Below are 15,483 nucleotides of genomic sequence, written 5' to 3'. Positions count from 1 at the left end.
TCTTGACATCAAAACTTAAAACTTTTATATACATCTTAAAAATGTTCAAAATACATTAAAAGATCAAACATTTAAATTTAGGACCTTAAAAATTTAAAAACAATCGCCTAGAGCAAAACCCCGGGTGCTGGGGTGCGCAAAAATGTGCACCTTGGCACTACAGTGGGCTCCCCAGCGCGACCCTAGACGCGTGGGCGCTCGAAATAGGCGAGCCTGCACCTCGGATGCTGTCTACGTTCACAAGAAGCTGCGCGCAGGGTGCATAATTTGATTTTCGTGTCCTTTTTTGGTCCTTTTCGATCCTTTTTTTTAAACTTACTCACTCTCCCATTGAAATTTATGATCAAACACATGAAAAACTTCAAAATTTTGAAAAAAAAAAAAAAAAATCACCCATAAACAACCATACATCAAAATATTTGCATCCAAACCTTATATTCTAATACACACACCAAAAATACTACAATATAAACATATTTTTCAAAAATCTTTAACATCTTTCTTGAAAATATTAATTTTTTTTGTACAAAATATTAAGAACAATTCACATATCAAGATTCTATAGCATGCTCTTCAAAAATTCTTTGAATCAATGCACTATACAATACTTACACATCATCTCACATATTTTCATATCAAAATACCTATATTCTTGAATGGTGGTTTCAAAAGCTTTAAAATCTTGCCTGATCGTTGAAATTTGGATTTAAACTGCACTTTTGGAGCAATCTAGCCTCAAACCGTAAAGAACTCGACCTAGCTTCTTTTTTTTTTTAATGCAGATTTGAACGTGAAGGGGGAAAAATAAGGGCATAGGCGGCGTCCAAGAATAGAAATGAGAAGGAAGTTTTGACGCCTAATCAGTTTGTGACTAATGGGCTTGGAAATCGGCCCTTTAGTTTCAAACACTAACTTTTAATGTTTTCATCCTCTCAACTTTTTAAATTTCATTAAAGCATTAAAATTACATAAACATAAAATATTTTCTCTTGACTTCGTTCGACGGAGTCTCGTTCCTTCAGTCCAGTATTAATCTCAAACTTGAAAACATTAAAATAACTTGCAAAATATTAAATATCAGGAATATACATAACAACACATAAATTAAACATAACTTTTAAATTTCATAAATAAAATGCATAAAGCCATATAAATAATTTAAAATTTTTGTGATTGAGCTAGTAGACTTTTGAACCTTACAACAATAACCAAGCAACTCTGGCTCACAAATCCAAGCCTATAATCAAATAACTACTATATCACTTATTGCTTACTAAAAGTCTTAACTAAGACTAATAGCTACTTACAAAAGTTTTTAAAAGTTTTTAACATCTTTCTTGAAAATATTAAATTTTTTTGTACAAAACATTAAGAACGATTCACGTATCAAGATTCTATAGCATGCTCTTCAAAAATTCTTTGAATCAATGCACTATACAATACTTACACATCATCTCACACATTTTCATATCAAAATACCTATATTCTTTAATGGTGGTTTCAAAAGCTTTAAAATCTTGCCTGATCGTTGAAATTTGGATTTAAACTGCATTTTGGAGCAATCTAGCATCGAACCGTGAAGTACTCGACCTAGCTTCTTTTTTTTTTTAACACAGATTTGAAAGTGAAGGGGGAAAAAGAAGGGCATAGGCGGCATCCAAGAATAGAAATGAGAAGGAAGTTTTGACGCCTAATCAGTTTGTGACTAATGGTGATATGAATCTAGGAGGTGCTCGAAGATTCATATTATTCCAAGAATTGTTCCGTGATTTACAATCAAGAGTTGAAGGATTTGGATTACATGGCAATCAAGTTCAAGAGCTTGAAGATCAATTTGGAAGTTGCCTATGTGTTCTTGAAGTGTTGGGAGTTAAAAACAGTGAAGAAAATAGCATTGAAAGTTTCGGGCAGATTGTTTCTCGCTCGAGCGAGCATCCACGTCCGCTCGAGCGAGCGCAGGGGCAAGTGCAAGGCAGAGTCTTCCTCGCTCGAGCGAGCATGCACATCCGCTCGAGCTAGCGAGTTTTTTTGGAAATTTACACACACTTCGGCATGTTGTGTATGTGTTCGGGATTTTTATATTTTGATGTTATTTTCCTATTTTTGAGAGTTTTAATTATACTAGGAAACTTTTAGGAGATATCTTTGATATATTTATATATTATTTTGCTATATCTTTTATTATTTTGTAGTCGTATTATAAATACAACAAATACATTCATTATTGAAAAAATTAAGAATTCAGATTCAGTTTATACACAAATTATTGAAATTCTCTCTAGAATTTTATTCAAAGCTTTGCTTTGGCTTTTCAAATCAAATTTTTTTTGGTTTAATTACTTGGAAGAGTTTGTCGATTGTTTCTCACTGAAGATCGTCAGATACAAGTTATCTGAAGGTTTTCTTTGGTTTCAATTGTCGTGATTTCTGTTGTTAATTGTACCGTCGATTAAAGGTTGAAATCCAAAATCCTATCAATTTTACTTGTTCAAAGATTGGGCAAAACTTTGGATCTTTTGTTTATTGATTAGAGGGTGAAATTCAAATTGTAATCGTGTTTGCTAATCTTACACATCAAGATTCATATCATTTGGTATCAAAGCCAAGGTTTTTGAATCAAGTAAAATGTCTTATAGAAAATTTGATAAAGGAGTAGGGGATGGTTTGAACCTAGATTTTTCTAAGGTTCACATGGAAGAGTTGACCGAGATGATGCGAAAGGTGGTTAAGGATGTGTTTAAGCCAATACATAAAAAAATTAGTGAGTTGGAAGATGCTTATGGTGTTGGTAGAGATGAAGAAAGTTGTAGTAGGAGAGATTATGGGAGTAGGAGAGAGAGAAAAATCGATAGATTTACAGATGTTCATAGGCATGATGAGTCATCCACATGGAGGTCGAATCTAGAAGAGGTGGTCGTGACTAAGTCCGTGAGAAAGTCAAGTGTGAAAATCCGAAGCAAGAATATCAAGATTCATATCATTTGGCATCAAATGATATGAATCTTGATGTGTAAGATTAGCAAACACGATTACAATTTGAATCGCACCCTCTAATCAATAAACAAAAGATCCAAAGTTTTGCCCAATCTTTGAAACAAGTAAAATTGATAAGATTTTGGATTTTCACTTTTAATCGACGGTACGATTAACAACAGAAATCACGACAATTGAAACCAAATAAAACCTTCAGATAACTTGTATCTGACAATCTTCAGTGAAAAACAATCGACAAACGCTTTCAAGTAATTAAACCGGAAAAAGTTTGATTTGAAAAGCCAAAGCAAAACTTTAAATAAAATTCTAGAGAGAATTTCAATAATTTTTGTATAAACTGAATCTGAATTCTTAATTTTTTCAATAATGAATGTATTTATTGTATTTATAATACAACTACAAAATAATAAAAGATATAGCAAAATAATATCTAAAGATATCAAAGATATCTCCTAAATGTTTCCTAGTATAATTAAACTCTCAAAAATAGGAAAATAACATCAAAATATAAAAATCCCGAACACAAAGACAACACGCCGAAGTGTGTGTAAATTTCCAGAAAAACTCGCTCGCTCGAGCGGATGTGCATGCTCGCTCGAGCGAGGAAGACTCTGCCTCGCACTTGCCCATGCGCTCGCTCGAGCGGACGTGGATGCTCGCTCGAGCGAGAAACAATCTGCCCGAAACTTTCAATGCTATTTTCTTCAATGTTTTTAACTCCCAACACTTCAAGAACACATAGGCAACTTCCAAATTGATCTTCAAGCTCTTCAACTTGATTGCCATGTAATCCAAATCCTTCAATTCTTGATTGTAAATCATGGAAAAAATCTTGGAATAATATGAATCTTCGAGCACCTCCTAGATTCATATCAAATGGGCTTGGAAATCGGCCCTTTAGTCTCAAACACTAACTTTTAAAGTTTTCCTCCTCTCAACTTTTTAAATTGCATTAAAGCATTAAAATTACATAAACATAAAATATTTTCTCTTGACTTCGTTCGACGGTTGGTCTCGTTCCTTCAGTCCAGTATTAATCTCAAACCTGAAAACATTAAAATAACTTGCAAAATATTAAATATCAGGAATATACATAACAACACATAAATTAAACATAACTTTTAAATTTCATAAATAAAATGCATAAAACCATATAAATAATTTAAAATTTTTGTGATTGAGCTAGTAGATTTTTGAACCTTACAACAATAACCAAGAAACTCTGTCACAAAAATCCAAGCCTATAATCAAATAATTACTATATCACTTATTGCTTACTAAAAGTCTTAACTAAGATTAATAGCTAGTTACAAAAGTTTTTAAGAGTTTAGACTTATATCTGCGTCCGTTGTCAGCCCTTTGAAATCGAAGTCCCCGTCTCTTGGACATAACACCGCTACTCCGGAAGTGATCTGCTAGTATTCGGGCCTCGATCGGATGGTTGGAATGCCTAGGAAACCACTGAATATGAGGCCGGAGGTTTGGAAGTAAGCAAGAAATTGTGATCTTGGATGACCTATTTATAGGCAACGATCGGAAGCTCCGATCTCCGGATCGGAAGTTTCGATCCCTGCATGCATGCCACGTTCCAAACTGGCCTTTTCGAAAGATCCGATCTTCACTTCGGATCTTCCGATCCTATGCATGCATACGTGTCTAAAGCCTCTTGACACCAAAGTACTTGCTTGGGTTTGGATCTTGTGATCCTAAGTTCGGACCTTCTGAACTCTCACGTATTTGTGTGTACTTGACACCTCAAAATTTGCATGGCCTAAGAAAATTCGGATGTTTCAATCCTATTTCGGATATTCCGAACTCTACCATTGCCTATGCTCTTGCTTCTGAAGAGTTAGGTGCTTTTAAACTCTCTTCGGATCTTCCGAACTCTTCGGAGGGTCCGAAGCCTGGAATTTATTTCTTAACTTGTTTAAGCCATAGATTTATTATAATTAATAACCCTTAATCTTGCTAAACTTTTAATCACCTTACAATGAGAATCGTGTTACTACAGTTTTTCAGTTTCAAGCTCTATTTCTCCGTCATTTTACACCTTTTTGTACTAGTCAAACTTTGAAAAAAATATATAAAAGGATTGAGTGGATTTGGGTTGATGGGACCTGATTTTTGATTCGGTTCAACTCGGGTCAACCCAAACCCAATCCATTCCAATTTTTTTCCCGGATCATATTTGGGGTCCAACCCGGTTTAACTTGAACCCTAAATCCCCCAACCTCAACTTGATGATTTTCATGTCGCCTCATGTAAGGCTAATTTTTGACACCCTCAAGAGCCAAAGTGAGACTTTTTTCATAATTGAATTATCTACTACCCTTCTTACTTCCACCATTTTCATTTTTTCTAATTTTCTCCATTCAACATTTTTCTCTCCATTTTTTCAATCAACTAACCATATAAATACATATTATTTAATACTTATCAGTTATCATAGTTCAATCAACTAACCAGATAAGAGCATGTTCAATGGTGAGAGAATATTGGTGTGATGAAGTTGGTAACTTCATTGCATAATCATGTCAGCGATGATAACTTCATTGCTTGGTTCTGCGAGGGTGTGATGATGTTGTAGAGACGATGTTGAAATATTAATTTTTTATTTTATTAAATATATTTTTATTTAAACACAAAATAAATTTTCACAATTAAAAGAAATTAAAATTACACATAATTAAAATTTAAATATTACAGAAAATTAAGAAATACACAAAATTAATAAGTTTTAAAAATTACAAATAATTAAAGCAAATTACAAACAACAAAATAAATTACTGCCCAAATATTTTACGAAGAATTGCTTGTTGCATCTTCGTAAAATATTCACGTTTCACATCATTCATGTTTGGATCGTTAATTTCTTTCTCCATGATGCGATTTTCTTGCTCCATCTCCTGCTCTATCTATTTCATTGCTTGCTTCCTATCCTTTATTTCCTGCTTCCTCACCTCTAATTCGTACTTCTTGGATATTCGGTCCTCAACTTTTGCATAATGCTCTCTTGCCATAGCAATCTTCTTATCCTCAATTTCATAAAAAATTTTCTGATCATCACATATCTTTGCATACAAATCTATCATAGGTGAATTTTTGAGCCAGATCATTTCATGTTCACTTTATAGGCCTTTTTTCCCATTGGTCTAATGGTTTTTTTCCACTCCTTGCACGTTATTTTCTTCATCTTTTAAAGGCTTATCAGTAGACGAGAAAAGGTGATGGAGATGATTCGCCATCAATATTTTTCAGCTTCTTGGTCGCATTTACCGCATCGCCTTCGTATTTTGCAAGCGACCATATCCTCCATTTCAGTTGATCCTTAAGGACTAACCAAGATTTTTCGTCGAACCATGCGGTTCCACAGTCTTTCTCAAACATTGTTTGAGCTTGAACATACTAATTAAAAAAAAATTAATTTAGCAGTTTTTTGAATTTCAAGTAGAATAAAACATTCTGATAGAATTTTAAGAATACGTTTATATCAAATGACGATCCACTTTGGTTGAGGGCTCCTAGTTCGCTCATTTTATTTTGAAAAGCGAAAACTCGTTTTGCAAGAACTTGGAAATGTTTGCATGTTGTCCCTTGAATGAACTTTCAATCCCATTGGCAACTATTGTTTATATTCTTTTTCAACCATTTTCCAAAAACTAGCGTTGCTTTGGTCATTTTCAAGTGTCGGATTGGTAGAAGTGTTGCACTTTACATTTGCAAGACGTTCTTTCAACCACTTTTTCCTCATGATGGAGTCACCCCCACTTGCAGCAACAACTTGTTTCCCTTTCCTTTTTGATTTTGAAGATTTAGTTTCAAAAGCAGGAGGATGGACTTCGATTGGATTTTGGGAGAGTTGAGTTTGATTGAACATGTGGCTCAAGCCTCAACATTTTCTCTTCGGTGTATTGAGATTGGGAAAGACCAATCCGTTGAGAATTGAACTGCAAAAAGTTTGGTGAAGGAAAATTGAGATCATCATTGTTCCATGGATTCATTTTCGGATTTTGATTGAATGAATCAAAGATGAAGAATTTTTTTTTTGTAGAATGAAAGTAGATGAATTTTTGGATTTTTGAAGGATTAATGAAGAGTATTTATAGAAGATTGAAGAATATAGTCGTTACAACGATCAGATTAATTTTTTTATCATTAATTTTTTAAATTTTAGATTTTAAAATTATTTTTAATAATTTAAAAGGCCAGATTAATCTAGACCGTTGGATCTCCAACGGCCAGATTAATATGGCTATTGGATCAATTTCAAGTTTTAAAAACAAAATAAAAAAAAATAAAAAAAAGATTGCCGGCAAGGTCACTGTGCGGGCCCCGCCTGCAAAATTGCAGAAGGAGATCCGTCAATATTTAGTTTCATCGCCCCTTGAAGATGCTCTAATAATATTCTAGTATTTACCATATTTATAAATATGTCAATATTTATGTTATTTTTCTTTCTTTCTTATCAAATTATTTCTATGCAATTATAAATTATAATAATAAAATATTAATATTATGCCCACATAATACGTATGCATGGTCAGTTAGAAATTAACAATACCAGCGTCTTGAAGCACAAAACAAATATAATTTTATTTTTAATTTATTGTTGTTTCATAAATTTTGTAATTAATTATAAGAGGTGGTTTCTTGTGAGATGGTCTTATGGATCTTTATCTGTAAGACGGGTTAAATCCACACATATTTATAATAAAGAGTTGTAATTTTGATAAAATAAGTAATACATTATAATGAGTGATCCGATCAGGTGATCCGTCTCAAAAATTTATTTGTGAGACCGTTTCACAAGATTTTTGTGAAATTTTAAATAAGAATATATGTAAAAAAAATAAATCAAAGTTTGGGAAAAAAAAAACAACTTATTAATGATATTATTGATATATTAAAAAAATTTCACCAAAATTCAGTTACTATTCACCTATCTCACTTAATTAATAGATGCATAGATAATAGCATTAAATAATAAATATCGCTTTATGTGAGGAGGCAAAACGGAGGGGGGGAAAGTGAAAACGGAAGAGATGTGAATTCGATGGCATTTTAGAGATTTGTATGGAATTCAGGATTATTCTATGCTACACCTGGAGTACCTCTCCCCCATGATGTGGTCAAATATCAACTATTGGATCATCAAGATATATGTCAATTTTCATAAAAATATATGAGTCTCACGTGATCTAATGGTATTGAAATAGGAGAAGAAACACTCCCGGTGTAGCATAGACTAACCCTGAAATTCATATCTCTGCGCAATCTGAAGAATCAAAAGCAAATCATTAAGGCCCATGAATTATAGTAAATCTGACATCAAAATCTTAATTTAGATAAAATTTTGAGTTTAAGGCCCTGTTTGGTATCAAAAGTCAGACTAGAAAAGCAATTTTTTTTTTAAAAAAAAAGTGTTTTTTTAGTTTATAAGGTATTTGGATGGTTATTTAAGTGCTTAAAAAAGTACTTTTTAAAGTCAAATTTAGAGTTTTTTCAAAAGTCCAAAATTAGAGTTTAAAAAAAATATATGAAATCCAAATGGACTCTAAAATTCAATTGTAACAAAACTCATCCCAACTCGGAAAAAAATAAAATAAAGCATGAAGGATACCATCAGGCACAGGATGCCGAGACCCTTATTTTGGAGCATAGAAGCGATAAAAGATTGCAATTCTAAAGTGGTTACTGCATAAAGCAAATTCTTTGTATTTTCAGGAATTTTAAATTAAATTTACCCCCTCTTTATTTGAGTTTCTTGCCACTGTTTTCATCCAATTCAACTTTGGTTGGCTTTGTCTCTCAATTCTACGATGAAATGTCTATTCATTTACTCAGCCACTTATTTTTTCCTCCTTTACCCTTGTGACCTTCCCACAACATCGACATAACTATAAGAGAAAATTGTATTTTTTCGCTCGATAAGTTTGTTTTTCACGCTTTCAGTCATCTATGTTGTTGAAATTCATCTTAGTTTGATATATACTTCCTCCTTCTCGATTATATAGTCCTAATTTTTTTCCACATAGATTAAAACAAATTATTAGAAAAGTAAATTTATACAAAATTTCTATTTTATTTCTATTTAATGTATTAAAAAATGATTAATTTACAAAATATAGTTAATAGGGATATATTAGTAACGTGATTGAGATGGAGGGAGTATATATATATATATATGTATATATATATATATATGCAGGGGCGTAGTCAGAAAAAAATTTACTCTGGGCTAGAGGATTCGATAAAAAAATAAAAAAAAGAAATTTATTATTTAAAAATTAAAATATAATAAAAAACTAATTTATAATCAAAGAACACTTGAAAAACATTTAACGGTAACTACAAATATTATATAGTGACACAAAAAAATATAAATTACTAAAGATGTGATCGATGTTTAAAGTGACCTGACTTCGAAAAATTTTTAATGGTTGTAAAAAATTATGTTTCATATATATAATATATTAAATCTTCTCCTTCAATTGAGATCCTTATAATATACTCAAAATAAAAAATATGATGTTCAAATAATATAGTATATCATGAAAAATTTTAAACACGAACCCCTGAAAAAAAAACCTGACTTACGTACGATCAAATAAACGAAGAAACTTTAAGGTGAAAAAAATTTCATTTTCATTTTCTAAATGAAATCGAAAAAATTTATAAATCCTACAAATAAATCACTTGGAAATACAGGTAATTATCATTTTTCAATTAAGAAAATACAAAAATACCAAAGAAAATCATATAAACTAAATGAAATGAAATCATTTCAAAAAGTCCACTTCACAATTATTTACAAAAAAATCCACAATTGCATACATCAATAAAATCAAGCAGTTTTTTTTTGCCCACAGGGGCATATGCGAGTTGGTAAGGCCTGAGGTGACGTGGGAAGAAATTTCCCAGCGTTGCGGGTTCAATCCTCGTGTGGAGCATATTCCTCATTGAAATATTTGGGGGTATGCTCTGAGGGTTGGACCATATTGTTCCCTTCCTCATGTCCCTGCCTACTCGTGCACATCCCTCGATTTAACCCCCGCATGAGCCAATGGGCCTCTGACTCATGTGGGATGGGGTCCTCTTCGGGGTCAACCCTTTTGAAAAATAAAATCAAGCAGTTTTAAAATAACAAGAAGAAGAGTTGTTTTCTCTTTCTTTGAATTTTTTTTAAAAATCAAACCAAACAAATCTCACAAATATATTTTAGAAAATAAGTTGGTCCAAATATTGGTCTAATAAAGAAATTTAACTGGACAAGGTTAGATATATACCATAACTAATAATAATAATAATAAATCAACCCCGAGGGGTGGCTCCGCCCCTGTATATATGTATGTACAGTTTTAGTTATTTTTCTGACGTATACGTCGGTACTGTCGATTAAAAATGACTAAAGTTGCAAAAAATCGAAAAATATTGAACTAAAAATGAAATTTGATATCGCAAAGACCCAAAAAACATTTCCCAATAATGTTTGATTCCTTGAATTCCCACGGTTTTGAGGATGGCTTGAGCTCCTTGCAATGTAAATACGAAAAAAAAAAAGCCAATTCCTCCATTTTTCTAAAGATCACACACACAAATGTGTTACGACACATTAACGCGCGCACATACATATCCTAACAACTGAATCTATGCGCAAGTAGTTGACAAAAAAACACTTAAAGCAAACACATGAATTTGAACCATTCTTGGTAACATTATCCTCCAAAATTTTGAAATTGGTCCAAAAGAGCAAAGACAAAAAAGACAAGGATTGTTAAATGTGGGGAACCAAGGCAAGATTCTTGGCTTCTAAAGAATGATGTTTCCCAACATTCTTTTATTCAAACCTGTCAGGGTCTTCTAAAACAGTCTTCAATTATGCCACTTTGGCAGGCTCATGATTGGGATAAATCTTAACTTCTCTAAATGTTATGGGACCCCTTTGTGCTTTATTGCTTTACCCCACAAGAAAACAAGATGCAAATATGGCATTAGAAACACAAAGAAGGCACAGTTCAAGACACACCACATATTCTTTCATCATCCTTTTTTCAGCAAGAAATTGTTTTTGTAGTGCAAAATATGAGCCGCTTGGCTTGCAAGATCATCATCCTTCTCATATTTTTTTGTGTTGGGTGCTTGTGTATTCGAACAGACCGAGTCTCAGGATCCAGGAGTACCCATATTCCGAATGTTGATGCCTTGCAAGAAATGAATGTGCCTACGAGTATCGCCCCAGCACCTGCAACGAGTTTCGCTTCATACCAGTTTGAAAAAAGAAGGTTTCGACGAGGACCAGATCCTATTCACAATAAATGTTGATGTATATATGCTGCAAATTCAAAGGCAGAAGTCAATGTAGAGATTATCATGGATGCAGAAAGTAAGGGTGGTCAAATTTTGCTGCTTCTAAGTTTAAACGATGTTTTTTTTTCTTTCTTCTTTTTTTGATTGTTTCTTTTGCTTTAAATGAATGCCCTTTGTTTATATAGAAACTTCATTTAATGTTAACTTGGAAGAGTATGCAACAATTATATCAGATATTATGGACTCAAATCTCCTTTTGATCTTTCTCTAGCTTTTGATGATTTTGCCATAATCTCGATCTACAAATTCTTATCAAGAATCCCATATGAGCTTTGTACGAGTAAAAGTTTCAGCGCAATGTGCCCAAAAATGGTCTGGTATAGAGGCACAAATATATATATATATATATATACACACGAGAATTAAAATTAGTCTTCGTATTTCCAAGTACTTACCACCTATCTTGCTAATGCAAATACCGTCTGTCTGATTCCGATGGAGCAGCTATGAAGTCAGTTGGTTCCTTGGACAATCTGTGATCTTCTGTACCTATTCTTCCGGTGAACATTCAACTGAGTGGACGATTTTTTTCGATTGACTGACTGCCAAATCATGTCGACAGCATCACACTGCTGACTTGGATATTGGTATTCAAAGTGTTTGCTAACTTCTTTCAATCTTTCCCACATTTTGGTCCATTTTTCTCGTGTCACAGCTCTGAGCAAACTCAGGAGGTGACCCCTTTTCACAGCATCGACAGCACGTACAAATAAGCAGAATTCTGAATAATCGAGGATGTCTTCAAACGGTAGCTCAATTTCGTCACTAATTATGATAGGAACACAATGACTGGCGATAGCATCAAATAGACGGTTTGATGAAGGTGTATCTCCAGCTATATTCAGGCAAAATTTGGACGAGGACATCCCTTTGCTAGCCTGCTTTATCCCGTTTGCCTGAGCGCTTCCGAATGCGTAGTGTACATCTTTCTCGTCCTTAAGAAGGTAGTATAGTTCTTGTCGAATCACGCCACCCTGAGCACCCAACAAATATTCATGTGCACAATAAATTTGTTAGCATTACTTGTTCCAAGCACTCGAGCTTAAGCTATCTGAGATCAGGAATCTGTGACAGTATTGATTCCGTTTTCACAAATCTTTCAGTGAAGAGAGAAAAGATCAATGGCCGTATCATTTACAATTTTGATAAGCAAATTCAAATCCCCGAAAGGAACGAAAAAACACAAGTGCAATTACTATTTGTTATTCAATCCAGTCATCTAAGGATAAGTGGTAAGATAATCTGAAAGACATGTAGTACAAGCATTAATCATAATAAAAGAAAAACGTTCTTAATAATGGCCAAGTAGATACGAAACTTACATCTTTCCGATAAATTGCTCCTTGAAAATACATCAAGGTCGGTCGTTCACTAAATGTAGCCGAATCTACATATGGAACCGTCCTTACCATATGCTTGTAAGGAGCAATTATATCCTTGTCAAGGTTCGCTATTTGAACTAAGTATCTCCCAAAATCTGCTAGCACAAACATTGCTGAACCGAGCTTTTTCCGAGCAAACAGCATACTGTTTGGATGGTGGGCTACAATCAAATGATCCCTCCCACCCAATCGCTTCCACTCTTTCCGACCTTTCAGAAACTCCACCAGTCGTTCTTGGAGCAATCTATCGACACTTACCATTTGCTTCCCATGACGCTTCGAATGTCGGTTATAACTCAAAGATGAAAAAAATGGAACAAATATTACATCCGCTTCGCTAGAATTCTGCACTCTAATTGCACCACACGGCCTCGTTACATCTTCAGTAACTGAGGCAAGAAGATCAAGAGTCAGCCAGTACTCTGTACTATGCTGTAAATTTAAACCACCAGGGTAAGATGGGATTGTATTTTCGTAACTCACATTAGGCCAAATTTGATTTTTCCCTCCCTTCCAGCCCAATAACCCGAAGTGAAACTCGGTAGGCAAGTCATACATATACACCTTAAGACGAGCCCAACCCCTGTCACATAACTTCCTCTCATACTTCTCCAGTTCCTCTACATTATTCATCGGATTTGAAACTTGATTATCCACTTCTTGACTGGCAATATCTTTTATCTCAAAATTTTCGGTCGGGGTGTTGGGCACATTTGGTTTTGAATAAGTCGATGCATTGTTAACAAGAATAAATTGAAAAACTGATTTACCTATGAAAGAATCGTCATTCAACTCAAGAAGGGACAATGAAGAAAGCATCAAAAGCGACACCGAAAAGGCTATTAGGAAAGAAAGAAGCCTCGAGGGTAGCACTCTTTTTACTGAAACTGACATCGCTTAATCTTTTAAATTATGAACAAAATCTATACTTTGTTACCGAGATGGAAGGCAAACTTACTTCATATATGGATCCTAAATCCCAAATTTCATTTGGCAATCTTCAATAAAACTCTATAAATAAATTATTCTTGGAGATTACATGCAAAACCCAAAGGCGTCACTAAGAGGGATTCTAAAGATACTTGCAAGCTGGGGATTCCTTAACAAATTTAATATTTTGATTATCCTAATTCCATCAAACAATCGCCTTCTTCATCAACCCCCAAACAAAAACCAGAACTCAAAAACAATCTCTTAGCACCTCAAAAATCCTCTTTTAACGCATACGCATATACAGTAAATAAATCCAAATATTCAACCTGCAGATATAAAACAAACAACACAGAAACCATTTAGTTTATTAATCATTTACAGCTCCACAAAATAAATAAATAAATAAATAAATAAAATAATACACGCACTATATATACATAAAGACTCCTATTGCTAAAATATGAACAACAATAATACGTCAAGAATCCGTTCGGCCCATGAACAAATATATTCATAATAGTAAATCTTTTTTGTTTTTTCTTCATTTGGATCATCAAGATTCATAATTTTTATCGACTGAAAAAAAGAAACAGAAAAAGAAAAAGGTGGCAAAGATAAATTACCTTCAGCTACAGCAGAGAATCTTGATGTGGGGCACATAAAATTCTTCTTCTTCCTTTTTTGTTGGCACCCGAATTTCAGAATTTCAGAGCTCCTTCAAAAAATAAAAAATAAAAATAAAAATTCCAAGTTTCCTAATCCTTGTCTGATACAATTTGGACTTACGCATGTTTCTTAAATATACAAATGCAAATTCATTTTCACAAAAAAAAAAAAAAAAAAAAAAAAAAAAAAAAACTTAAATGCCACGATATATTATTATTAATTATTAATTAAATTAAATAATAAAAATGTACATAATATTGTTTATGTAATCAATGGGGACAACTGGTAGGGTAGGTTGAGAAGGCTATTTGCGTGTCCTCTGTCCACAACTACCAATGACCAATATGTTTTTAATTCCGAACATGTATTAATATATATAAATACATAAAAATAAACATTTCATTTCAAAATTCAAAAGTATGGATATAGATATAGCAGTTTATATAGATATAGATATATGTTTAGCGATCATATAATTCATCTGTTAATCTTATCAAATAATGAACATTTTATTTTAGATATACGTAATACTTTGGAATTTCGATGTACGTACATCTCTCGGACATTCAGGTTAAAAGGGAATTTGGATGGATTTGGTGAAGATTCCAACCAATTGGCAACAGATATAATTTTTTATGTTAAAAGTATTAATATTTATTGTAAATATGTACAAAGTTAATATGTCCCAAGAATAAAAATTTATAGAATCATCTCACAAAATAACTACTCTTTTGATTTAATGACAATTAAGTTAGACTCGAAATTGATTTCAAAGTTCATTTTACCATAAATTTTGTATTAATTATTAAAATTAATGACAAGGATTGAAGGAGTCCGGATTATGGGGTAGAGTTTAACCTACGGGCATTATACTAATTATCAATCTAATCGTTCCATAATTTGTCACGTCAGCTTTTCAACATTAATAATGCTTATGTGTTAAAATATAGATCATTAGGTCTATAATTTGAGTAATACCCAAGGTAGGATCTCATTAACCGATTATAGAATGATGAAATAATCTAAGGACATGATTGGTATGCTTGCATGGAATAGAGTTGGAATGGAATAACTTTGTAATGAAATAAGAATAAGAATGAAATGATAAGTCTATTCCATTCAAATGATTGGTACCAAAAAA

At 33.0% G+C, this 15,483-nt stretch overlaps 1 protein-coding gene across 4 annotated transcripts; it reads right to left on the bottom strand.

Annotated features, from left to right (window-relative positions):
* Positions 1 to 10,654: 10,654 nt before the first annotated feature.
* LOC140881826 (probable arabinosyltransferase ARAD1) lies at positions 10,655 to 14,434 on the bottom strand. 4 transcript variants are annotated; one of them, XM_073287426.1, is made up of 4 exons: positions 14,300 to 14,434; positions 12,684 to 14,002; positions 11,757 to 12,335; positions 10,655 to 11,326 (listed from the first exon to the last, which is right to left on the bottom strand). In XM_073287426.1, exons 2-3 carry the CDS (start codon positions 13,635 to 13,637, stop codon positions 11,814 to 11,816), a joined length of 1,476 nt encoding a protein of 491 aa, XP_073143527.1. In that variant the 5' UTR covers positions 13,638 to 14,002; positions 14,300 to 14,434; the 3' UTR covers positions 10,655 to 11,326; positions 11,757 to 11,813. The 4 variants fall into 4 exon arrangements, with proteins under 4 accessions (XP_073143527.1, XP_073143530.1, XP_073143529.1 ...); XM_073287429.1 differs by having other exon boundaries at positions 12,684 to 13,132; positions 14,300 to 14,365; XM_073287428.1 differs by lacking the exon at positions 14,300 to 14,434 and adding an exon at positions 14,105 to 14,232.
* Between the last annotated feature and the right edge of the window lie 1,049 nt (positions 14,435 to 15,483).

Source organism: Henckelia pumila, chromosome 2 (genome assembly GCF_033568475.1).
Source record: "Henckelia pumila isolate YLH828 chromosome 2, ASM3356847v2, whole genome shotgun sequence".
NCBI lineage: Eukaryota > Viridiplantae > Streptophyta > Magnoliopsida > Lamiales > Gesneriaceae > Henckelia > Henckelia pumila.
This window is presented reverse-complemented; position numbering and strand designations above follow the sequence as displayed.